This window comes from Corythoichthys intestinalis, chromosome 9, assembly GCF_030265065.1.
Source record: "Corythoichthys intestinalis isolate RoL2023-P3 chromosome 9, ASM3026506v1, whole genome shotgun sequence".
Taxonomy (NCBI): domain Eukaryota; kingdom Metazoa; phylum Chordata; class Actinopteri; order Syngnathiformes; family Syngnathidae; genus Corythoichthys; species Corythoichthys intestinalis.
The window spans coordinates 4,923,882-4,951,016 of record NC_080403.1 but is presented as its reverse complement, the minus strand read 5'-3'; the positions used below and the strand labels follow the sequence as shown (position 1 = coordinate 4,951,016).

The following is a 27,135-nucleotide window of genomic DNA, read 5'->3' as shown; positions in this document are numbered from 1 at the left end:
AGCGGCTTGTAGTCCGGAAATTACGGTAATCTTTTTTTTCAACATACAGTATATCATTTGTATGAATCGCCGATATATTGCCATGCCCTACTATTCTATCGCTAAATTCTTACATTTTTTGTCAAATATCTTTCGTGTTCCCACTTCTGTTGTCATCTCTATGAAAACGATAAACTGATTGGCTGAGAGAGCCTTCATGGATGTGCTGATTGACTGAGAGAGCGTGCATGGATGCGCTGATTGGCTGAGAGAGCCTGCATGCTGCTAGCTAGAGTGGATGGACCGCAGCAATGTGAAACACGAGTCGCACCCGGCACTTTGCAATCTGTTTATATGCCAGTGGAAGACAGAATCTAACAAAATGTCATGCTCAAAGTTGATAAAGAGAAGGAAAATGAACAACGAAAATCGCCGTTTCAATGAGGAATGGACTGACAAATATGCGTCCCATTTTACCAACTGCAAGTACGTAACCTATGTGCTTCATATGCTTAAAGGCAATTGCGCTGTTAAAGTGAAAATGTGAAACGCCATTATGTTAAAGAGCACAGCTCTTTTGAAGAGAAGTTTCCTCCTAAACCAGAATTGAGAAGGCAAGAAATTAACAGGTTGAAGCAGTCATATCAAGAGTCAAGGAAGGTTATTGTTAAATCTATGACACAACAACAAAATGCAATGGAGTGCTCACTCTGAGTGTTGTGTGTGTTGGCCAAATATAAGAAGCCGTTCTCTGATGGAGAAATAATAAAAGAGTAAAGTGATGGAAGCATTGTCCAAAGGAAAAGAAAAGGAGGAACTGACAACAAAAATCAAATCTCACTCCAGATTCATCAACCACAAGAAGCACTGAAGTACTGGCTGATGATTTGAGTAAACAGCTTTGTGACCCTCAAATTTCATTTCTCTCATTGAGCAGTGATTTAAAGTTACTGTCAATAATTATTTGTTTGCAACTTAATGACAGAGCTAGTGATTTAAGTTCTGAACATGGGAACCTGTACTGTACTACTTGTACATGTTTTCTTTTTTGTCCAGCAGTGTTTTACAGTTACAGAATATACTGTCAATAGTTGTGTTTACACCTCAATGACAGATCTTGTCAATTATTTAGTGTTCATGTGTAAACATTGTATTTACATGTTTTTTTAATTTAATTTTTTTTTTTTTTTAATTTTAAGTCAAGAAAATGCTTTGTCAATTTATTTTTATTTAAACAAAATGTGCATTGTATTTTTGTTTGGGCAAAAGAAAACCATCTTCGACCTGCCTTGTACTTGAACGTCATTAATAAATGGACCCATACTTGTATGAAAAAAACAATTGTGGACCTTCAAGATTTGTATTTGAGGACCCCTGCTCTAGTATTTCTTTGTTTTGTAGTGTGAGCTGGCATTTAGGGGAGTTTGGCAGTGTAAACTAGAGATAGACTGATATAGGTTTTTCAGGACCAATACCGATTATTAGTAGTTAAAGGAGCCGATAACAGATTTTTGGAGCCGATATTCATTTGCCGTAAAAGTGTAAAATTTGCCGTAAAAATTGGAATAATGCAAACACTGAACTTCATTGAAATACCTAAAGCATGTTTACTGAATCGCACAAATTCAAAATAATACCTCCTGAAGTGCCTGAATTTCCTAGACTGAGAAACCTCTCTTAAAACTGAATAAAAGGTTAAATAAATGGCTCTGATTTTTTTCTGCAGAAAATACATTGGCACTACCTGTAATACAAAAACATGTCTAGACTAATGGACACTATTCACAAAAATAACCAACATATAACCCAGTTTTAAATTGATTTTTTTCATTTTGCCCGATCGGAATTTAAAAAAGGCCAAAACACTGCAAACACTAAAATAAAATTCTGTACATGCATGATGTTAATCGGTATTGCAAAATGTGTAAAAGAAGTAAACATCTGCATTAAGGCTCACTGACCAAGTGGTATTACCCCAGGTGCTCCCAATGCTCTTTTCTGTGATGGTGGTAATGGGACTGTCAAACTGAGATGAATGACTTGCCGCTAGGAAGGTGAAGCGTGTGTGTGTTTGTGCACGCACATACATCTGTACAAAGAGCGAGAATGACACGCATTACTGTAAAGGATATATTCATTTACTTTGCCGCGATAGTGGTACAGTTAATTTCACAACAACCACCTTCTATATGTATGTACTTCAAATGAATTGACATTTAACATGCTTGGAAAGGAGCAGATATGTAATAAGTCATATATAATAATAAATATGTCCCTCGGTATATTCATTTCGAGTGATGACGTGACTTGCGGTCTCCCATTTACTCCAAAATGGACCTGAAGGGGTGCCATTCGTTTGTGCTATGTTTGTGCTCGTGTTGTTGTTGTGCTCTTGTTATTGAGAGAGTTGGTACGCTTCGTCAGCCATGACTGAGTTGCTGCAATGACATACCGCAAGCAACACATCACTTTTGCTCATTAATATTCATGACGTTAGCAATTGTGGCTAGGCAGGTCAACCTCCCGTTTGTCCCCAATAGTAAATGAATGGAAATAATGTACCAACGAGATGTTTACTGAGGAAAACCTACCAATTCTGTCCAAATAAATGATGTCCCTGGTTCCAAATTCACTAGTATAGATGTGGAAGGACATACAAATGTTCAGTTAAATAGATGGCTTGAGTTTCGAGGGCTGAAATAGATGAGCCGACCTGTTTCAGAGTTAGCTCTTTTATTGACACCTTTTTCTTGCGTGCTATGCCTTACGCCACTGACACGGCTGCTATGGAACTTGTAGAAACGACTCTAGACATTATGACATATGAAGGATGTTTTCTTCATTAGTTTCCCAAAACCAAAATCTCCACTGCCACTTTATGCATTGCCTTACGCCACTGACAAATGACATTCTCCTGTTTCAACAATGTCCTTTAACTTCTTATATATTATATCCTCCGGTTGTCTAATGTCTCTGACCTACTCGGTGACAGCCAACGAACACTTTAAATTTTTTCATTAATAACAAATCTTAATTCTATAATGTATTCATGCTTCCCCCTCACTAAAGTTGTTTTTTTACAACAGAAACGGTAACAGTGGCAGTCAACTACCATTTTAATTTTTTTCAGGTCATTCATTGTCAAACAGAAGTGGCACGGCAAAACGCCACACTAAAAAATAAGTAAAAATATCAAAATGGCTTACCTCTTCATCCTCTAAAGGACCATGGCCCCCAACAAAAAGTTTACTGCATATGAAATGTGAATTGCCTCACCTTGCTGGCGTTAAACTTGTCTTTTGGACGTCTGCGCAAGTTGATCAATTGTTCACACAGGGTTGGTCGCCAACGGGCTTACACTCATAAGAGATTCACACGATTACTGGGTTCTAGATCACAGAACTGATTTGTGTACACTCTACCCCTTTCAATCACTTAGCTTATAGACACCTCCACCCCCATTCTCCTCTTTCACTGGCCAATAGGCCCCCACATGGTGTAAACCGGAAATACATCTCGCTGACGATAGCACCAGCATATTAGTAACTAGTTTAGATGTTCAATGTATTTCTAGTTGTTGTTTGTGTATGTGTTTCTTTTCCTTCTTCTCTTGTATTTCTTTTCTTCTGTCCCCCCATAATCCCTTCCTGTTCGCTGCTTTGTCATAATAAAAAGGTATTTTGAATGATCACAATGGGAGTATGTCAGACTCTCAATGTGAAACATTAAAACTGTTCAGAATCCGGGCACTTAGACTTCCATTCTCTGTGTCAAACAGCTGAACAGGACAGGTTTAAAAAAAAAAAAAAAAAAAAAACTTGTCTTTTGGACGTCTGCGCAAGTTGATCAATTGTTCACATTTTTTCTTCCGAGTTTTTGGTTTTGGGAAACGTATGAAGAAAACATCCTTCATATGTCGTAATGTCTAGAGTCGTTTCCATAGCAGCCGTGTTTGATCGGCATGTTCTTTTTTGAAAGATTACCGGAGAAAACAAGCAGAAATATAATGGATTGTATGCGAGGGCGTGTGTATAATGTCCCACTTCCGCGTTACAATGGCGACGTCACGGTCGAAAAATAGCATTCCTGCGGTACGCTATTGACGTCATAACTCGAAATTAATATCTCAATATCCATAAAACAATAGAAGCACAAATGTAGCATAAATGAATGGCACCATTTCGGGTCCATTTTACAATAAATGGGGGGCTGCGTGACGTCATCACACAAAAGTAATATCTCAACATCTCATCTATATAATGTAAAAGCTCGGTGAAAGTTTAGGTTTAGAAAAAAGTATTGAGGTTATTGGACAGATTTTACTGTGTCCTTTAATGCATGTGCATCACAATTATTTTCACTCACCTATGCAATCAGACAGATTATAATAATAATCATAATAATACATTTTATTTCTAAAGCGCTTTTCAATCCACACAAAGACGCTTCACAAGAAAGATCACAATAACAACAAAACAATTATAAAATTAGATTAAAGCAGGATAAAGATTAAATAAAATTAAGAGGTAAATATAGAACAGAGCTAAGGATCCGGGTGGGTAAGAAAGAGTAAATGAAGACCGGGGGGTACGGAGTTCCAGAGCTGGGGGGGCCAGTGACTAAAAGCTCTGGAATCGAAGGTGGAGAGACGGACACGGGGGAAGGAAATGTGGAGGATGGAGGAACATTGTGATTAATATGTGGCTGGCAAGGGGGATTTTTTTATATTATGTAATCAACGATTAGACACAGTGTTAAGTATTGAATAAAGTATTGATCTAAACCACATAAGATGCATGCATTTATCTTATTTGCTATGGGGTGTCTGTTGCTTGGTGCCCTGCTGTCAGAAGTAGCAAATGTGCACATTGTATACTATTAACTTTTCAACCTTTACAAAATTGGTCTAAATGCAGTAAAAGCCTGTTTCTAAATGGCTTCCAAATTTCTCCCCATAAAACATTCTGTCACTTGACACTTCATGTCGTCGCATTGTGCCTTCCTTCTCCCATGAACTTGTGCAGACTGGGACGTCTAGGCTGGAGGTCCTGAGAGAAGTGTCTGGGGAAAAAAAAAAAAACATCTCGCACAGAGTGCATGAGCAGGCTGGGGTTTTCACACTTGTCAGGCCGACTAGCAGGGCTCTAGCCTGCTACGACCAAAGGGAAATACGAGAAGGAGAAAAGACTATTGACCGAGAACCAGCTCAAGGAGAGTGATGCCTAGCACAGAGCAATCCGACAGGGTGCCTCTGTATTAGCCTGTCAAGCCAGCCTGAATTTCGCAATGTACAAAATACATGGCAAGTCAATCTGGTGCTCTATGGTTTCAGTTGGTTTTCCACTCCGGTCCAATATCAACAGATGAATCACAGCAAGCGAGGCGGGACGTTGGCTGTCGCTCCCCTTCATGACATATCACAATCTGTTTTTCACTCCTGAGTTTTGGAGGGTGTTGTTTCTGTATATCCGAAGAAAAGGCTGCTGTAGGGGATAGGACTTTTTTTTTTATGTGATCTATTACTGCTTGTACAACGTAAATTATTGTTTGATGCGCCACACAACACCACATTTTGCACAACTTTTCCTCACCGAGTCGAAGTCGGACTTAACTGTGCAAATCTTTCTGATGTTAAGCGTTTGTTCTCTTTTCAAAAACAAATACTGTACATGACATGACACCATGTATTGTACTCTTTGAGATTTTTCAATGGGGAAAAATTTGACACTTCATATTGTTGCTTCCAGAAACGAAAGGAAACAACCACACAGATCTTCATAGATGAACACTTATTACTCCTTTAAAGTGCCAGCAAGAGCCACAAATGCTGTTCATGATGTTATATACTAGGGATCGAACGATATGTTTTTTTTTTCAGGACCGATACTGATTACCAATTTTTGTAGCCGCTATTCATTTACAGTATAAGTGTAAAAATTGCCGTAAAAAAATTGAAAAATGCAAACACTGAACTTAATTGAAATGCCTAAAGCATACTTATTGAATCACACAAATAGGAAATAATTGCTAATAATAGGGGGTGGCATGGTTCAGTGGCAGAGTAGTCGTTCCTCAACCCAGAGGTTGTGGGTTCGATTCTCCGCCCTGATGCCTTGTCTAAGTATCCTTGAGCAAGGTGCTAAACCTCACGTTGCTCCTGGTGCTGCGTCACCAGTAGGTAAATGAGGCAAGGGCGTTGGTTTGGTCTCAATATTGGTAGGGGCGATATAACAGCATAACCTGCATGTCAACTTTTTGCTGGGGACAGGACATTAATAAGACCAAACAGATTGGGTGAACGGCGGTCAAGGCTACATTTGCGGTCAGGGCTACATTTCTCACCGATAAGAAAGTAATTAACTGATAGGCTAAATTTGATGCAAAATAAATCTGTATTGACTTAACTTTCACACTGCAAATTTACAGTATAACGTCTTAATCTAATAATTTTTCTTAAATCTAGTTGAATAATTTTCCCAATCTTGTTTTGAGTGTTAAAGGCTAGTTAGCAGATTAATGCGTCAGATTCTTCCACTTACTTTTAGTAAATATTACTATTTGTTCTTATTAAACCAGTACTTCTCAAATAGTGGGGCAGGCCCCCCCAGGGGGGCGCGGAGCGACGCTGGGGGTGGCACATGTGATCTTGGTGAACATACTTTTTTACCGTACTAGAAGAAAGTGTAATTTCACATCCACTCAGTGGGTGGCAGTGCCACTCTCATTTTCAGCGTGTGCGCAATATTTTTGAACCAAATAAGAGCACACAGCAAAGAGCACTGGATATATTAAAAGCTAAAACAAGGAAATATGATGTATGTAGCATTTGGCTTTGACTTTTAGTACAGTGGGAGACGAGAAAGGCCAGTCTGTTTACTTTATCTAAAAATGTTTGCTGCGGATAGCAGGAAATATTTTTTTCAGCCAAAACGTGCCGAATATTGCCAACAATCCTCCTGCTATGTCAGTGTTACATCACTAAACCAGCGAGCACTGTCACCATCATATAATGTGGCATACCAAGTTGCTCAGTGCATAATAACCCCACATCATAAGAAAGGAGCTGATACTGCCTGCAGCAAAAATAAAAACTGTCCCTCCGTCCAATGACAATGTCGTTTTTATCCGATTATATTTTTTTTATTTTTCGGCCTAATTGTTTGGCATATTGTCCTCGTGAGTTAATGTTGCTAATCAATTTGAATTTAATATTATTTATTGATTTTATTAAGTTTTATTTTTTAGTATCAAACGGTCAAAAATGTATCCTGAGTGTATTTTTACAGTATGGATTTTTTTTTATTATTTTTTTTTTTTTTACACTTGTAAGTTGATCTATATTACTTTTTTCTTTAATATTAAGAAGAACACATTGTTATACAGACGTGTACTTATAATAAGAATTTTATATACAAATGACACTACAGTATATTTAAAGTGGCGGCAGAGAGTTGGGGCGCGGAACGTTTACATCTTCGGGGGTGGGGGGGGGGTGGGGAGCATGACGGAAAATAATTGAGAAGCACTGTATTAAACCCATATATCTAAAAGTCAAGTTTTTCACCTAAATCAAGAAAAAAAAATGCTTTCAAATAATATTTTGAACAGTATCTATTCTTGAATTAAAAACATTTCTGACAAACAAGTTTTTTAAGATTAAATATACAAACGTTTTGCTTAAAATAAGTCCATTAAGCTTGTTTTCAGATAGCTATTTTTCTTATTTCAAGAAATCTGAGTAAAATTTACTTGAAGTACTAGCAGATAATTTCAGTTGTAGTAGATTTACAGATTTTTTTCCCCAGTTTCAAGGAGGGAGGTTTTTGCAGTGCATATGTATTAGTTCAGGTGATACACCGTTCGATACAAACCATTGTTTTCAAAAACTACTAAAACATTTTGAAAACTTCCAGAATGAGTGTCTGGATTTTATTAGCAAATTTAAATTGCATTATTTGAACACAAATTATATTAACATACACAAGAAATACAAACTTGCTAATCATCTGTTAAGTATCCAGGGATGCCAAAAAATAAACATTTATCATAATCTACTCAAAATTGTCTATCTTCCTTCAGTGAAAACAGTACTGCTTTTGTCCACAAGCACAGCTAAACTCAACAAAAAATGAAATCTCCTTTGGGCTGCTTTAAGACCACATGAATATAATAAAAATGAAAACTGGGGAGAAGGGCGTTCACTAAATTTCTTACAGTTTAATTAACGTTAACTGTAGATAGCATCCAGGAGGATATTTCTCTCAAAAGCAGCTTCGTCCTCGAGTTTGAGAAATTCGCACGGATTAATGTTATGCTAACTCTGATTAAAAAAATAATAATAGCAGTGTGTTCCCAGCCTACACAACATTTACGTTTTTACATTACTTACAATGGCTGCTGCTGGCGGGAAAAAAAACTTCTAATATCCCTCGTCTTCGAAGGGGCCGGAGGAAGCGGCATGTTGTCGGGGGAGGGGGGTGAATGTGTGTGTGGGGAGGAGGGGGGTGTCGAATTATCAGCCAATCAAATGTGTGTTTGAGGGAAAAAATGGACTGGCACATTCTGTAAGTGTAAAGGGGTCAATGTACTGTAACTGAACATAATTAAAGTACTGTACTGAAATTCACTGAATAATGAAAGGGTCAATTCTATCCTTACAGCATATGGAAAAGACAATCTGAATTACCAATATAACTGAAATCAATATATAATGCATATAAGGTTGCTTAAAAGTTGGTGGGGCCAATTTGAGCTTCCTGAAAAGTTGGTAGTGCTATGTCCCTACCGTCCCTATGCAAACCTACGCCCTTGAGATGAGGATGTAGTGTGAAGCGCTTTGAAGGGCCTTAAGAGGTGGGAATGCGCAATACAAGTGTAACTCCATTTACCCTTTAACCAGTCATAGGATGGTGTGAATACTAGTGTAGGAGACAGCAGGCAGGAGAGAGAGGCGTGGGTACATTTGTAATATCAGCCGGTCGGATTTTTAAAAAAGGCCGTCAAATTTCCAAATATCGGCGCCAATTATCGGCCTGGCCAATAAGCGGTCTATCTCTATTATATACGCTTACTTTTAATCATCTCAGCTTTTGTGATTTCTATGAGCGATTTGGAACCGATCTCCGTGGTTGTCATGAGATTTCACGCAAGTTTAAACAAACTGAGTCAAAATCATGTAATTCAGTGAAAATATTAACTTTACAGTAGAGCTGTCAAAATTATCGGGTTAATGGGCGTTAATTAATTTTTTTAATCAATCACGTTAAAATATTTGACAAAATTAACGCACATGCCCCGCTCAAACAGATTAAAATGATAGCAGTGTAATGTCCGCTTGTTACTTGTTTTTTGGTGTTTGGCGCCCTCTGCTGGCGCTTGGGTCCAAATGATTTTATGGGTTTAAGCAAAATGAGTGAGCATGGTGTAATTATTGCCATCAACAATAGCGAGCTACTAGTTTATTTTTTGATTGAAAATTTTACAAATTTTAATAAAACGAAAACATTAAGAGGGGTTTTAATATGACATTTCTATAACTTGTACTAACATTTGTCTTTTAAGAACTACAGGTCTTTCCATCCATGGATCACTTTAACCCTTTAACACCGAACGTGTCGGCAGCGACGCGTTTACGCATCTCGTCTTTGAAGCTTCGTCACGCTGTAATTACGTCACCCACGTGCCGCTGGTTGGTCTCATTTGAAAGTGCGGAAGTTGATGTCCACACCAGTTTTTATTTGAAGTCAATCGACAAAGAAAAACGGAAGATAATGTCATTTGAGTTTTATAGTTTTATTGCACTCATAAATATGCATTCAAACACTGCATGGACCATGTATCCATCTCCATATTTCCATCATTTCTTGTCCTTTTTCAAAACCAAAAGCAGCACAAAAGACTACCTATCCAAAGAGCCGTTGTGATGTCAAGAAGGACGAACCGAATGTGATCATTTTTAATAAATTTCCGAGCGAGGCGCCAACTATTGAAAGGGAGGCATGCGAAAAAAGAAACGGCCGGTTGGTTTGAGCGAGCGACTTTGAAACGTGCAGAATGAATCTAAAACTACATTTAGCGCAAGCTAATGCATTATTTCATTAACTCAAGTAAGAAGATGAGCCGTATTTGTTGTCTTTCTTTACATGAGTCGGCGTCTCGGCGAATAGAAGTGACGGCAGCGCGCAAACGGCGAAAGAGTAGGCTGTGTGACGTTGTGTGTGACGCAGCTCCGTGACCTGTTCAAGCTTTATTGAGTGCGCAAAAAAAAAAAAAAAAAATCTTTATTGGGTTGCATGCCTGCAAATTTTGAATTGAACTGAACTACTTGTCAATATTTTTTAAAATACTTTTTTTGAATGTTATTTTTTTTTTTTCTTTACTATAATCTTTTCAATTTTTATGTAGATGTGTGTTCGACAAGCTTCATTGCATGTAGGCATATACTTTTGATAAGGTGATGGGTACAACACCTAACTTCACAGAGATATCCTCCAAAACCTTTTTGTGTTAGATAATATACATAATTTTTTTCTCACTATTTTGCACTGTAGATAACCTGTTTTGACCATAGTATGTGTATAGGCCGAAAACGCCTATGAACATACCTGCTGTTTGTGTTGAATTGTCAAACATAAAACTATTCAATCTTATTTTTTTCTATTGAATGTTTATCCTAACAAGTTGAATAAATATGATCAAGCTTCAAAACGGTTGGTCGAGCATGTTTGGTTGTCAGTGGTACGTCAACATTACAAATTTGAAAAAATATTTTGGTTTTTTTTTTTGTCTTTTGGGGTCCAAAATGTGGATTAAAATTGGTCAGTGAAGAAAACAACATTTTGGACATGAAGTTCAAGGTGTCCTGAAAAAAGGGACCCAACTTGGCCGTTGTAAACAATTTTTTCTTTGAAATATAAAGGCAACATCAAATGCATGCAAATTCGGCCAAAATAGGCTTAGGTGTTAAAGGGTTAAGAGAACGTTAATGCCATCTTATTGATTTATTGTTATAGTAAACAAATACAGTACTTATGTACAGTATGTTGAATGTATAGATCCGTTTTGTCTTATCTTTCCATTCCAACAATAATTTACAGAAAAATATGGCATATTTTATAGATGGTTTGAATTACGATTAATTATGATTAATTCACTTTTAAGCTGTAATTAACTTGATTAAAATTTTTAATCGTTTGACAGCCCTACATTACAGGTCTTGCAAAAATTTTAAATTTTGTAAGAAACACAGAATTAATTAATGTTACGTCCAGATTCTTTGCGTTTTTGACCTGGCTTCACTGTATATGGACACCCATCTGTTTTTCTCTCTCATGTTTTATTATGGAAAGCATTTTCTATGGGGGAAAAAAAAGTGCCAAATGTCTGACTGAAAAATGCCAACATATTCACTAAAGAAGCAATAATGGAGCTTACACCTATGCAAATTTGGCAAAGTGTACAAATATATCACTGGAAAATGAACAACAAATACACTATTTTATTTTTGTGTTCAGGTTTCAGTCTTTGATTTTTACTTTTGGCCAAAAATTTTCTATTTCAGTGTATCTCTACTTTTAAGTGCATAAGGTCTTCTGTATGTTGATAAAACCTTTTTCTTACTGATGGATTTAGTCGACATGCAGGAACCCTTATGCAACTTTCTAATTAAAAAAATTCCTCTAGTGGCCGTTAAATAATTGAAAGGACGCTTTTTGATTAGATGCACCACTTCTGCTCCCGCGAAGATTTTTAATTCCGTCAAGATTGTCTGTCAGGGAGCATTGCTGGCTCATCAGCATGCTCATAAAAAGGAAAGTCCTCCCCGGGTTTACTGGGCTTTCAGATCACGTTCTTGTTCGTTGATCAGAGGCTAAAAAAAGAAGCCCTTCAGAAAGCAAAGTGCTTGTTATCATATCCCCACAGTCATTTGTTCGGCTTGTTTCGCATTGGCACAGCGGGCAGACGAGGGCTAAGTATCTATTAGGACCTTCTTCTGAGTAAATCAGCGACCAACTTAACGAGTACTCTGAGGAGAGCTCATCTCTTCAGTGGAATGATGCCTAGCCACACTTTGCCTACCACGGTTTGCTCAAACGAAAGATGTCGCAGGTCTTTGTTTGTACTATTTGGCTCACCTCCCTCCATTTTTCCATGTTAAGCTAGTTTGTGTGTTAAAAAAAAACAAAACAAAAAAAACCTAAATACAGTGCAATCGATGAGTCTACCAGTTGAATTTGTCGACAATTGTTAATTGCTTTACATTGTAATGTCAACTGCTTGCTACTGTCATTTGTTTTTAAAGCTTTTTAGGGTATTTGGATTGGGAGAGTGTATGCCCTCTATCCGAACACAGCAGCTGTCCAGCAATGCTCGATGTTGACTTTTGAGACACGCAGTGGTGAGAGACTTAACTGATATGTTGAAGGAAACTAGAGTCATTTAGATGAAACAGAGGGTATCATTTGGCTTCAACAAGCTCAGTTACTGTTGACTCAGTCAGATAAACTAGGACACAAGTAATGTGTGTCTGATGGGTGGAACGATAGATCGATCCTGATCAATATAATGATTGGTTAAGCAATATCAGGAGAAGGCACTCATTAAATCATACACGTAGCAGGAGAAATGGTGAGGAGAGAAAAACTGGGACCTGATGAGCAGCAGCAGTAAAAAAGATAAAATTATATATATATATATATATATATATATATATATATATATATATATATATTTGGGGCCTAAATAGGAATACCTGCTACAAATGGGAATTGATGAACTTGTTCCCTAGTGGTTGGATGCGGAAGATTATTTGCTTGCCACCAACCCCCCCCTACATCACAACCACAACTCCCCCAACACTTTCACAACACCTCCCTTTCATCTTCAGCTTGCTCTCCTGAGCCACACCGCACGGCACAGTGAATGGAATACACTGAGTAAGAATAGGACGAGTAACCTTATGTGATAAAGATTGCAAAAGAGATTGACGGCAAATACCCTGTGAAGAAAAATTATATATGGCGGAAAACACTCAAGTCAACTCACAAGTTCCGCTCTGAGACCTCCAATATGGCCAAATTTCAAAATTGTCCTATATGCATGTGTGATACATCATTGGAAAGCTTAAAATCTCAATTTTCTTGGGGAAGAAAAAAATTGAACAGGAGGGCATTTAAAAAAAAAAAAAAAAACTTTTTTTTTAAACGGCAAAACCCTACCTGGAGGTGAGAGCACGCGAGAACATAATTAAAGACGACATGATTTTAACGAGATATAACCGCGTCCTTACCTTGTTTCTATCCAAAAACCCCATGTAGCATGTATCATTGAGTGTCAAGACACAGATATGAATAGCCACAGCGAGGTTTTGGGGGGATTTTATGGGTGAAACATGGTAATATAACGAGGGTCGCGATGCAGAAATCGCATTCATCAAGGAGAGGTTGAGATGTTCTTTTTCATATATTTAGTTTTTTTTTTCTTTTTTTTTTTTTCAATTTTTCTTTGGATCAATTATTTAACCTCTAACATATTGGGGAAAATGCAACAGTAACAAAAAAAATCAAATAAAGCCATATTTATGGGTTAGGGTTAGGAGATAGATATTCGTGACTTATTTACAGACACCCATCTTTTTCATTGTGACGTAATTTGTTTAAAAGTTTAAATATGCGAGTGAATATTTTTTTTGGTCATTTTTTGTTGTTTTTTTTTTTAAAACAAAATAGTAGACATCAATTAATGATTCTCTGCTAAAAATGACAGACATTTCGAATAATAAATATAATTCTTTTTATGGCTGGGTTGAAACAAAAGTGGTTGTGCGACGTCTGTAAACGGGGGTTTCCAGGGTAAAACGGACAAATTAAAAATAGTTCGGGGGCTTAATGCGCCACGAATCTGCAGCATATAGACATATTGATCTATCGAACACAATAGTTCTTTTGGCTTGAAATATAGCAGTTTATTTTAAAGAGGAGTACAAGAGCAGATACCGCTTTTTCAGTCTTGTCTGTGTTTTCCGCCATGTATAAAAAAAGGACTGCTCAAAGAAAAAAAAAAATCACAAATCACTTATGTAAAAACAGAGAACGAGAAATTAAAGGGACAAAGATGACAATAGCCATTGCTTCCATTCATAATTACACACTGTTTGATAGCAATTATCACATGCTGCTTTAATGACTCAAAATTAAGTTCTTGCATTATAGTCACTCTTTTTTGGTATGATATTTTTTAATATTATGTTGTACATATTTATCACTACATTTTGAATTGTGCACTTATGCCTGTTTTGAAGAAAATAGTGAATTAATTGGAAATGGCAATACTGGGCAGAAAAATTGCAATTCGATTTTTTTCTCCCTAAAATTTTTGAGCACCCATCAAGGGTCATATATACTGGAGTCGGTCAAGCCACATACAACAACACTTAATGCAAAATGGCATTTTCATCTAAACTATAACACTGATACTAACTTGCTACTAATTTTACCTGTAAATGTCCCTTTGTTGTTTGCCTTTAAACATTTTTCCCATTGCTTCATCAAAGCAGTCTTTCACATCTCCATCTGAAAATGGACTTGCGCTAATCTAAAATCCACTCCATTCCAAATGAGCACATTGTTAATGATGATTAACTATGATGAAACAATATAAGGCGCATCGCATCAAAAGAAAAATTGAAGGCTTTTAGATGCGCCTTATAGTGTGGAAATTACGGTACTCAATTTTGGTGAAAATATTGGGAAATTATTCCGTAACTCCAAACATTTATCACCGTCATCCAATTTGATCGGAACGTTAGTCTGCAGTGAAAAATGTATGATCCTTTGCACCAAATAGACTGAACTGAATCTGACCTGTATCAAAATAAGGCTTGTAAAGGAACAATTTGTATTTGACGTGCTATTTCAGATGACTTAGGGCAAATACCGTAGTTCGTAAATAATGAACTATATACATTCATTTAGACGTCATGTTAAATGATACAAATTATAAATTAAAATGTATCTTTAAATCTTAAAAAAAAAAAATCTCATTCGCAAGGCGGGCGGCTTTAATTTTGGTGTGGTGGTCCGCCACAATCTTTTTAATGTAGGGGAAACTTTGAGCCTTAGTTATTACGATAGCTCACTGGTCATAGCTTTAGAAATGCTGCTGTAACAAATTGCAGACAGGTAGATGTCAATTTTTTATTTTTTTTTTTCTTAATCCGTCGTTGAATTTTTACAATTTTTTTTAAAAATCTGTTGTTAAATTCCTTTGGAATGTGGCATTCTGTTGCAGCGTTTAACCACTTAACCTCTTGAATTGTGTCTTTACAATTTGGTAATGGTATTGTAATCCCATGCAAAGCAAACTACAATCATTATATTCCCTCTCTTGCAGGGTGCCTGATTTTGTACGTGAGAAGCGGTTCGGAAACTGGCTGAGGGATGCACGTGACTGGGCCATTTCCAGGAACCGTTACTGGGGCACGCCAATCCCCATGTGGGTCAGCGATGATTACGAGGAGGTCAGGAGAACACAAAATATGACCAGATGACTCACTAAAATAAGCCACTCAATATGACAAGGTTGTAAAAACCTTACCTCATTTCCATGATTTTAATCAGACTTGTACAGTTTTTCCACAATTTGCAGTTTTTTGAAATCAAGTTATTTGTCAGTCTTGGTATGGATGTTCATTGTGCTTGGTATGCATTGTGGTATTTGGGTATTGGGTGACCACTGTTTCCAATGTGTAGTAACGCCATATTACATTGCTTCTACTTTCCCTTAGGCAACGTTACAGAGTGACTCCATAAACTAAACTCATGCATAATTCATTTATATAAGTAAGAAACCTAATGCGTTGAGGTTTCTTATCATACTGGTGAGGGCAACTTCCAAGGAATACAACGCTAACAGCAATTGCATGGAAAGCGGGTAAGATAATGGAAGGCAGAGGAAAGAATGCATACATTTTAACAAAGCCAGAAAGAAAATGGATAATAACGCAGTGCAACTGAACATTTCACTGACCACAGTCAACCACATAGTCAAGGAAGGGATATGTAAGGAAATGATACTCTTTTTGAATAGAGGGATAGGTGATTGGGGATACAGTACAGGATGCCATGAAAGCTAGGACCACCACAGGTCACAATCATAACCAGCTGATGATATGGAATGTTCACAATTTTTATATATATTTTTAGGTATTTATGTAAAGAGCCGGTCCCTGGCCTGAAGAGAGAGAGAGCTTGCGACCTTCTTACCGGAAATAGCACAGAGACTTGCTCTTTATTTTATACTGGCAGCAGCAAATATGCACCCCCAAAAACTTTTTGTGGTTGGCAGCATTATTCCAATCCTCTAGTAACTGTTTTGTTATAGCAACCCTTCTGATAGTTCTTTCACTTTCAGCACCTGTGTGTGTTTTCAGTTTTATGGTTCATTTTAATAATACCTGGGTATTAGCAGCTTAACACCTGGCGTCAAAAGTTTTGAGACACTTTCCCATCCTAGATTGTGTCTAAAAACCTTTGACCAGTGCTATGGAAAAAATATTTGCAACTGTCTCAATTATTTTTTATGTACGTTTCTCACCCTAATGTTGAAGACCATCAAACAAATCTAAATATCAGAACCAAGATAAACTGCGCAAACATTAAAATGAAACTCCCAAGTGCTGGTTGTAATAAGTAGTTGATCCATACGTTGTCATTTTTGGGAAAATGAGTTCATTTTCACTGAGCCCACCCAAGCTTGATTACATCTTAACCTGTTCTATCAAGAAACCACCTACAGTAAATGGAACCTTCTTAACTGAACTTGCACAAAAGATCTAAAAAAGCCTCATAAAAATTGAAGAAATTCATGAAAATAAGAAATGATGTAATTGGCATCTATCAGTCTGAACAGTCATTCCATTATAATGCAGATTCAGAGTTTATGTGTTATTGTCAGGATAACAACAAAATTCAGATTGGAGTTCCAACAACACTATGTAGTCAGTACCTATTAAAAGTGCTTGGTGCAGAGCAGGATAAAGGTAAAGTGTCCCCCGTGCCTCCCACAATCCCCACCATAAATAAATAATAAATATCAATAAATTTACATAGCCATTCATGTCCCCCCTGCTCCCCACAGTGGCAAATGCAAAACTAATAATGATGATCATCCTCATGACCCCACAACAACAACACCAGTTTCACTGTACTTGTGAATTCAGCAGTCTTATGGCCTGAGGGTACAGACTGTTTGCAAGTGTTTTAGTATGGCTCTTCATGGATCTGTACCTTCTACCTGAGGGTAGAACAGGTGATAGGCAGGGTTGTATTGGTCCCGCAGGATGTTCTACTCTGTTAAAACAGCGTGTTTTAGATGGTGCTTATCTTTGGGAGGGGTGTCCCATTGATTTTCCCTGCTTTTTTTACCATACGCTGGAGTGACTGCTGGTCTGCTTTGGTGGAGCCTGAGTACCAAGCCAGAAATGCATACGTCAGAACGCTGCTGATAGTACAGCTGTAAAAGTTCACCAGCAGCAGTCTGGGCATGTTGTGGCTCCTCAGCTTCCTCAGGTAGAAGAGGCTCTGTTGGGCCTTACCAACTACTGAGGTAATGTGATTGTTCCAGGATCGGTCCTCTATCATGGTCACCCCAGGAACTTAAAACTGCTGTCCCTCTCCACCACCTCAGAGCCAATGGTGAGAGGGCTGTGGTGTTTTTGCTTGCATTTATGGAAGTCCACAATGATTTCTTTGGTCTTTTTAATGTTTAGAACCAGGTTGTTGTTACACCATGACGCCAGATGTTGCACCTCTTTCCTGTATTCAGTTGTTGGAGATAAGTCCAAGAATAGTGGTGTCGCCCGCGAACTTGTCGATGAAGTTGGAGGGGGAGGAGGCAGAGCAGTCATGGGTGAACAGAATGTAGAGCAGAGGGCTAAGCACACAACCCTGGGGAGCCCCGGTGTTGATGGCAAGGTTGGAGGAGGTGTTATTTCCCACTCTTGACACTTTGTGTGCGGTTTGTGAGAAAGTCCACGATCCAGGTGCATTCAGTTATAATCAAATAGAGAAAACATAAAACGGTGCTCAACCATCGCAGGAGAGGCTGAGTTCTAAATATTTTCCAAAGAGCAAAATGGCGACTCATCCAAGAGGTGACAAAGCAACCCGGGCAACATCTGAATAATTGTAGGGCTACCTTATGTCAATCCAGTGCTCTTGAGTCAATAATGAAGAAGAAACTGGGCAAATATAGCATACTGTACATGTTATACAGAGATAACCACTTCTGACCAAGTATAATATAAACACTTGACGTACTCTGACAATGTGTATATGTGTGTTTGTATGTACTGTATGTATGTGTTTCTATTATAATTACCAAGTCATTTAAAATATTACCTGTATATACCGTAATTTCCCGAATATAAGGCGCACCCGTGTATAATGTGCACCCCAAATTTACTTGTAAAATCTAGGGGAAATTATTGTACCCGTTTATAACGTGCACCCTAATTTTAGCACCAATAAATAGAAGAATACAAGAAAACAGAGCTCGTGTACAGATACAGAAATGTCATTTTACTGACTGTTGAAACACCGCACAAGCATAGCACATTGGTAGTTCAAAACATTACCATAAACTGACAATATTTACGGTAATAATATGATTTGACAACTTCTCCAATTTACCAGAATCTAGGAGAAAACAAAACACATGTGACTTTTCTTTTAAAGGCTGCTGTATAACTTGCTCGTTTCATCATGATGAATAAATGTTTCTTCCATGGATTGATACGGTAAAATGAAAGTGAGAACGTAAGTCGGAAATCCGTGAGAGCTCATCGCTGTCGACACGACAATAACAATAGGAACTAGGCCTGAACGATATATCGTTTAAACATCGCCATCGCGATGTGCGCATGTGCAATAGTCCCATCGCAAGGACGTGCGATAGTTTTTTTATTTCATTTTTTTTAATCCACAAACGTTTGTTTTGAGGAAGGAGAGGGGGAAAAAGCGCACAGCTTCTCTTTCTCTCCAGCAAGTCATCGGCTCCTCCCCCTCCCCCTGCAACAGCGGAGTGGAGGGAGGAGGGGCCGAACAGCAGAGCGGAGGGAGGAGGGCCCGTTCTCAAAGTGAAAGCAAGCAATCAACACGTTGGAGGAGCAAGGAAGACTGTATCCAAAAGGAGTTTTGGAAGTATTTTGGCAAGAACAAGACTATAAGGGACAAAAAACAGCCCTGTCGACAGTGCCTCGCCATGGTTGCCTCAACAAGAAGTAATCTGTCAAACATGTGGGACCATTTAAAACGCAGGTATCTATGCATTCCTGCTAAGAGCTCCCCATCAGAGGCTTTTTAGCACAGGTAGGAACATTGTTAAGTGCCAACGTTCTTGTCTCAAGCCTGCTATAGTGGATAAACTAATAGTCTTGGCCAAAAACCTATGAGACCCAGTTGAGAATTGCTGAGCAAGGAAGGTGGACGATATGCAGACAAATACATAACACAGCTGAAGGAATGTCTTTTCTTCTTTTTATTCAGGTTCTGTTATTCATCACAGTTATTTGCAGTTATTCAGTTCAATTATTTACAAGTTCAATTGAGTTTGTTTCTTTTATATTTAAATTTATTGTAAACCGTATTTTTCAAATAACTATATATAGTACAGCTGCACATAAAGTTTTGATACTTAATATTTTTGTTGAAATATTTTTACAACTTTGTTGCCGTTTTGCAGTTTTATATTGTTATATTTTGTGTAAACAACTCAGGGGACTAATGCACTTGCACTTTTATTAGTCAGATTTAATATTTAAGTTCAAATATGTTGACAACTTTGTTGTTTAACTGAGGTTTTTATGTATTGTTATAGTTTGTGAACTCTTTTGTCATATTTAATATTTTTTTTCAAATATGTTGACAACTTTGTTGTTTTACTGAGGTTTTTATTTATTGTTATAGTTTGTGAACAACTTTTTTATTTGTCATATTTAATATTTTTGTTCAAATATGTTGACAACTTTGTTGTTATTTTACAGAAGTTTTTATTTATTGTTATATTTTGTCAAAAACTTAGGGGACTAATGCACCTGCTCTTTTATTTATCATTTAATTTATTTGCTGCTGTTGAAGTGTAAAATATTGTATTCAATAAATGATCTATTTTGTGCAGACATGACTTCCTGGATACCTTCATACAGAAATCTTCATCATTCACAAATTAAACTGTATTATATGAATACACTGTGGTCACGGTGTGTTATGTAAAGTATTTCCAAACAGCTATTCAAGTCATTTAGTGAAAATTTCTTTAAAAAAGATAGATCTTTTTTTTTTTAATATCGCAATATAATATCGCAATATATTGCAAACCTAAAAAAAATCGCAACAATAGTTTTTTCCAATATCGTTCAGGCCTAATAGGAACTATTGTTATTTGGGTTTGAGTTTCCTGAGGGACAGATATAGTTGACGGACACAGGAAGTCTGTGTGCTTACGTTTGTTATGGTCCGAGTTGCAGAGCTGCATTAAACGTTCACTCAAATGAGTTCAAAAACTAAATTCTGTGCTTTATGAAGAGTGAAAAAAGCAGAATTTAAGACAGACTAAATCATTCGGCCGATTAGAGTGAAGTATTACCGAAACAAAATGGTCATGTACCGTAATGGTCGGCAACGGATCGCCACATACGTTTATTCAACACAACGTGGCCGTGTCAATAAAAAAAAAAAAAAATCGGTTTATATACAGTTGTGGTCAAAAGTTTACATACACTTGTGAAGAACATAATGTCATGGCTCTCTTGAGTTTCCAGTTATTTCTACAACTCTGATTTTTCTCCGATAGAGTGATTGGTACAGATACGTCTTTGTCACAAAAAACATTCATGAAGTTTGATTCTTTTATGACTTTATTATGGGTTAACAGAAAAAGTGATCAAATCTGCTGGGTCAAAAATATACATACATGGATCTGAAAAAGCGAATCATTGACTTGAACAAGTCAGGAAAGTCACTTGGAGCCATTTCAAAGCAGCTGCAGGTCCCAAGAGCAACAGTGCTAACAATTGTTTGTAATTATAAAGTGCATGGCACTGTTTTGTCACTGCCACGATCAGGAAGAAAATGCAAGCTATCACCTGCTGCTGAGAGAAAATTGGTCAGGAGGGTGAAGATTCAACCGAGAATCACCAAAAAGCAGATCTGCCAAGAATTAGAAGCTGCTGGAACACAGGTGTCAGTGTCCACAGTCAAGCGTCTTTTGCATCTCCATGGACTGAGAGGCTGCCGTGCAAGAAGGAAGCCGTTGCTCCAAAAGCGGCACCTTAAGGCTCGACTGAAGTTTGCTGCTGATCACATGGACAAAGATAAGACCTTCTGGAGGAAAGTTCTGTGGTCAGACGAAACAAAAATCGAGCTGTTTGGCCACAATGCCCTGCAATATGTTTGGAGGAGAAAAGGGGAGGCCTTTAACCTCAAGTACGCCATGCCTACCGTCAAGCACGGTTGTGGTAGTATTATTCATTATTCATTCTGCTCTCACTGCTCGAAGTGTACAGACGCACATTCTGAGCTCCTGAAGGGCACGCTCCTATCTTGACTGATAAGCACTCAGGGCCGGGACCAGCCTGAAAAATACGTCTCAAATATGGCTCGGAAAGCTCTGAAACCTGAGGATCTGGATGAAGTAAATCCTCCATCCATAAATTAGAGGCCTCTCTAGCCTCTTTGACCAACCTGGAGGCGTCTCTGACCAACGTGATCCAAAGCTAGAATCGGGAAGTCATGAAAGAATTACAGCTGATGCGCGCTGAAAACGAGAAGCTCAAACAAGTGGTTGAGGAGAAGGAGGCACGCATCAAGGAAATTCTGGCTGATGATCTTGACCAAGCAAGACGCGCAAATGATCTCATCATCTCTGGATTACAACTGACGCCCAAATCATATGCCGAGGCCGCTGGCCCACCTGTGGCTCAACAGGCAATTGACAAGCTACAAGAATTTGGAATAAAAGTGGACCCGCAGGACATCCGTCACTGCTTTCTGCTCCCAGTTGGGGGGAGAGGACCGGCGACGGTGGTCGTGAAGTTGGCGGACCACAAGAGCAAGGTTGCCCTGCTTGACCAGCGCCACCGCCTGAAAGGAACGAAGATTTTTCTGAATGACAACTTGACTCGCCGAAATGCCCGAATAGCGAAAAAAGCACGTCAGCTCAAAAAAGAGGGGAAAATTGCTAGCACCTGGGTCTCTGATTGCAAAATCCTTGTCAAGTCGCAAGACATGAAGACAAGAGTCGTGAGAAGCCTGGAAGAGCTGACCTCATTCGAAAATTAATGATGACACCTATCACCACCTTTCTGGATGACCAGATTGATGAGTACCATGATGACCCAATTGATAATCTTGATCCTGACCTCAACTTTTACAATAACATGTCGAACAACTGTAAGTGCTACACAACTGAACAGTACAACAATTCCATGGACGCGGACGGTAAGCTAAAACTAATCCACTTCCAAATGAATCGGACATCTAAGGGAGGAGGAGGTGTTGCCATATTTGTAAAAATGTGCTTAAGTTTGATATCCTACATGACATGTCAACTAGGATTGAAGATCTGATGGAATGTATCACAATCGGGTTAAGTATCCCAAACTGAAAAAGCATTATTATTTGCTGTGTTTTATCTTCGGCTCTCTGATGGCGCTCGCCTTCCTGTTGCTCCTTGGTGCCCTCTGAGTTCACCGATTCACGATGAGAATGAAGAGTCAACTCAACGAGGCAATGGAGGTTGCTCGTAACAGCGGCGACAAATTGTCACAGGTGATGAAGGAACAAGCAGCGTTAAGTGATGCCACCCCTCAAATGGTCACAAAAATCATCACGGAGCTCCGGGATCACGAAAGGCTCGCTCGAGGAAACCGGGCAAGGGAGGTTGATGCCTAATCTTCCGAAGCGGATACAGAAGACGTGAGCCTCCATGACACCCTCGGCCTTCCCTCCCTACACCTACTTGGACATCAACTGATACAATGAACCCACTCAAATTGACAATATGTGAAAATCCATGGCAATCAATGACTTTTGAACGATATGTGAAAAACAAAAAAAAGAAGAAGATGATAACTGGACTGTAACACAAATATGCTGTCTGTGCGTCCCTGGCTGTTGGGGGACGGGTATCGATAAGCATTTGCTTTTCCCGTCTTTCCTTTGTCTGTCATCGTCTTTTCTTTCGGGCAAAAATTAACCTGCAGGACCTCCCACACTCTGAAACTGTCAATGATTTTTATGATGATGACAATGACAATAAATTCATTCATTCATTCATTATGCTGTGGGGCTGTTTTGCTGCGAATGGAACTGGTGCTTTACAGAGAGTAAATGGGATAATGAAGAAGGAGGATTACCTTCAAATTCTTCAAGATAACCTAACCTCATCAGCCCGAAGATTGGGTCTTGGGCGCAGTTGGGTGTTCCAACAGGACAATGACCCCAAACACACATCAAAAGTGGTAATGGAATGGCTAAATCAGGCTAGAATTAAGGTTTTCGAATGGCCTTCTCAAAGTCCTGACTTGAACTTGTGGACAATGCCTAAGAAACAAGTCCATGTCAGAAAGCCATCAAATTTAACTGAACTGCACCAATTCTGTCAAGAGGAGTGGTCAAAGATTCAACCAGAAGCTTGCCAGAAGCTTGTGGATGGCTACCAAAAGCGCCTAATTGAAGTGAAAATGGCCAAGGGACATGTTACCAAATATTAGCGCTGCTGTATGTATATTTTTGACCCAGCAGATTTGATCACTTTTTTCTGTTCACCCATAATAAAGTCATAAAAGAACCAAACTTCATGAATGTTTTTTGTGACAAAGAAGTATCTGTTCCAATCACTCTATCAGAGAAAAATCAGAGTTGTAGAAATAACTGGAAACTCAAGAGAGCCATGACATCATGTTCTTCACAAGTGTATGTAAACTTTTGACCACAACTGTATATATATATGTATGTGTATATATATATATATATATATATATATATATATATATACAGTATATATATTTGTCTCCATCCATGTACCCATTTATAATGCGCACCATGATTTTACAAGTTGATTTTGGGGGGGAAAAGTGTGCGTTATATTCGGGAAATTACGGTAGATTGACAAGACAAAACGCAACTTTATGGTACTTCTATGCCTCTTTATAATTGTGACGGGGGCTAATACTTTTTTATGGCACTATATGTGGGACATGTATCAACCTACCTTGTGCTGCCAAAACTAGAGCAGAGCCCGTAGGTGGAATCCCTGCTGAGAACACTTTATAAAGTTGCTCTAAAAGTATGTTAACACCTACCAACAGTGAATTTACATGTGTGTAGCATGTTTTAACCTGAGGGTAAGGCAATTTCAAACCAAATGCCCATCCAAACATAACTCACTAACTTTAACATAAAGAACACATATTGTTCTTTTATCAAATATTTGACCTGTACAAAAATTATCTTCTCTTGCAAAGATAACACTTCTGAACAATTTTGATTGTTTAAAAAGACCTTCTCTTAACTATACCACCTTGAGTCAAATAAACTTGACAAATATACTGTATATGATGCCATCTTATAGTGCTTCATGCTCGTACAGCGCGACAGCCTCTCATCTTCCTCCTGCTAAGCAGTGAGGCCCAACTTTCCAGCTTGTGTTTGGTACTTAAATTTAACGATGATTGAAAGGTTTGTCAGAGAAGCATGGTAGCTGTACGATCAAGGCACAAATGTGTCAATCATTGCTAAACTTGCATAAGTGTACTGTGGCAACTCATTGTATAAGTGAGAGGCTGTTCTCGGCAGCGTGAGCGTCAAAGCATGAGTGGATTTGAGTGGACTAACTCAATGAAGCAATTAATGAAGCATTTTTCTATGTTTGTTGAAAAATAATTCACATTATGAAGGCGACACGGTGGGACAGAAACATGTTTGGAACTATTGTTAAAAAAAAAAAAAAAAAAACTTTTTCGGTATAAGCAGAATCTCAAAATCAGGTGACTCAGACTCTGGTCCAAAAATATGCGATCGGGACATTCCAAATAATACTATAAAACCACTACACGTCTAATGCACCACAGGTCTGAACCACTGCAAATCAAGATTATGATGATGATGTTAAATTTGTCACACACTCATAAATTTAATGCAAGCTGAGACCTTAATCAAATTACACTGTGTTGATCAGGTAGTGTGTGTGGGCTCCATTGGTGAACTGGAGGAACTGACAGGTGCCAAAGTAACTGACCTTCATCGAGAGAGGTGTGTGCGCTCAAGCAGAAAGCCCAGCATTGACACAGCAGCAGTCAAAACTATTCAGTCTTTGAATTGCCTAAAAATGAGTTCAGTTGTAATTTCATGCCTTATGCACCCGCTCTTTCCCCAGCATCGACCACCTGACCATACCCTCGCGTTGTGGCAAAGGGGTTCTGCGTAGGATCACCGAGGTGTTTGACTGTTGGTTTGAGAGCGGTAGCATGCCCTACGCCCAGGTCCACTACCCCTTTGAAAACAGAAAGGAATTTGAGGACACTTTCCCGGCGGACTTTATCGCCGAGGGCATTGACCAAACCAGGGGGTGGTAAGTAATGGGAAAAAGGTGTGGAAGAACAATGGATATATTCATAGGAGGCTGAGAGTGGGATTATCAGATGGATATTCATAGTAGGGCTGCAGCTATGGAATATTTTAGTAATCGAGTTATCGACTTAAAATTCTATCGATTAATCGAGTAATCAGATAAAACTTTTTTTTTTTTTTAGGTAAAGCGCAATTATAAATATACATGAGAAAAAAGACATTTAATCCGATAGTGAACCATTTTCAGTCAATCAAAGTCTTTATTTTCGATGTACATTGTTGAAAACAGCCAACAATTGCATCAAAGATGTGACTAGAAAAAAAAATTCACTGCTTTCACTCAAAAAACTTCTAGATCTTATAAAAAAAAAGCATATTTCTTACCTAGAAATGTAATTACGCTTGATAACACACATCACTTGAAAGCTACGTGTTTTTCCCACGGTTTCAATTTAATTTCCATTTGTGTCAAGCTATTTTTAAGTTTTAGTTAAGTTTTAAGTTAGTCTAAACTGTAAGTACTGATAGGATTTTGAGTTTTTGCAGTGTTCAAAATAAATGTATGATACCTGCTGTATTGGAGCACATTAGGGACCAGTGCTACTTGGTGTTTTATCCAGCAATGACTACTGAGCTAAAACTGACAGTTAGCTTTATTATGTTTTAATTTTACACCCTCATCACTCTACAGCGCTGTGTTTTTACAGATTAAATAAAGCCTGTATGTAAGACACGTTAGCCATGCATCGACAGTGGTCATAATCAATAGAATCCTAGCCCTCCGAAGGGCTAACGTTATGTGAGCGAGTGACAGTAACGTTATATTTATTAGCGATGAGAAGTCTACTGCTTAAAGATGGTGGCTGTTTACTAACACTGCCCAGACGCGGCTGAGTCTGTCATTTCGCATCTAGTCCTAAATGCATGCGATATCTATGAGATGCATCTGACACTACCTGCTACCATACTAGCATTATGCGGGCGTAGTTTTTAGCAATGTCGGCGTAGTTTGTAGCGGCTGTCGGCTGCAGTAAGTTTTTCTTCTTTAACTTCTTCCTCTACGCACGTGACGTCAGCGCGTTGCCCCACATTAAAAGTAGTCCGGGCAAAACGTGATGCTTGGAGCTGCCAAAATTAAATGATTCCTCGAGGTGAATAAAATTACTCGGATCAGTTTTTAAACTCGAGTTTCACGAATTGCTTGAGTATTCGTTTCAGCTCTAATTCATAGTAAATAAGGCAGACGGTAGATTTCCTTTTCTCGTGTTGCCTCTTATCCAATTCTGCTCATCCCACCACACAATTAAAAAATGTCTCAATTAATCACTATGAATCATCCACATACAGTAAATGCCCTCACATTTGTGAGGTCCGTCTATTTCATTATAACAATGAGCAAATTTATCCTGGACAAGTGACCTTTTAAATTGCTTGTTAAAACATAATATTTGGGTCTCTAGAGTCCTCATCCAATCTATGTAGAAATTAAGATTGTCACAGTCGTCTTGAAGGTACTGTCCAGTCAAAA

General features: G+C 38.3%; 1 protein-coding gene across 1 annotated transcript in view; it reads left to right on the top strand.

The window, feature by feature from the left end:
* iars1 (isoleucyl-tRNA synthetase 1) overlaps nucleotides 1-27,135 on the top strand; it is a 127,559-nt gene that overhangs the window by 41,689 nt on the left and 58,735 nt on the right. Inside the window, exons 14-16 of the mRNA XM_057845252.1 lie at nucleotides 15,370-15,496; nucleotides 25,216-25,289; nucleotides 25,414-25,608. Of these exons, the coding sequence (XP_057701235.1) occupies nucleotides 15,370-15,496; nucleotides 25,216-25,289; nucleotides 25,414-25,608 (396 nt within the window). The remainder of the gene's footprint in view (nucleotides 1-15,369; nucleotides 15,497-25,215; nucleotides 25,290-25,413; nucleotides 25,609-27,135) is intronic.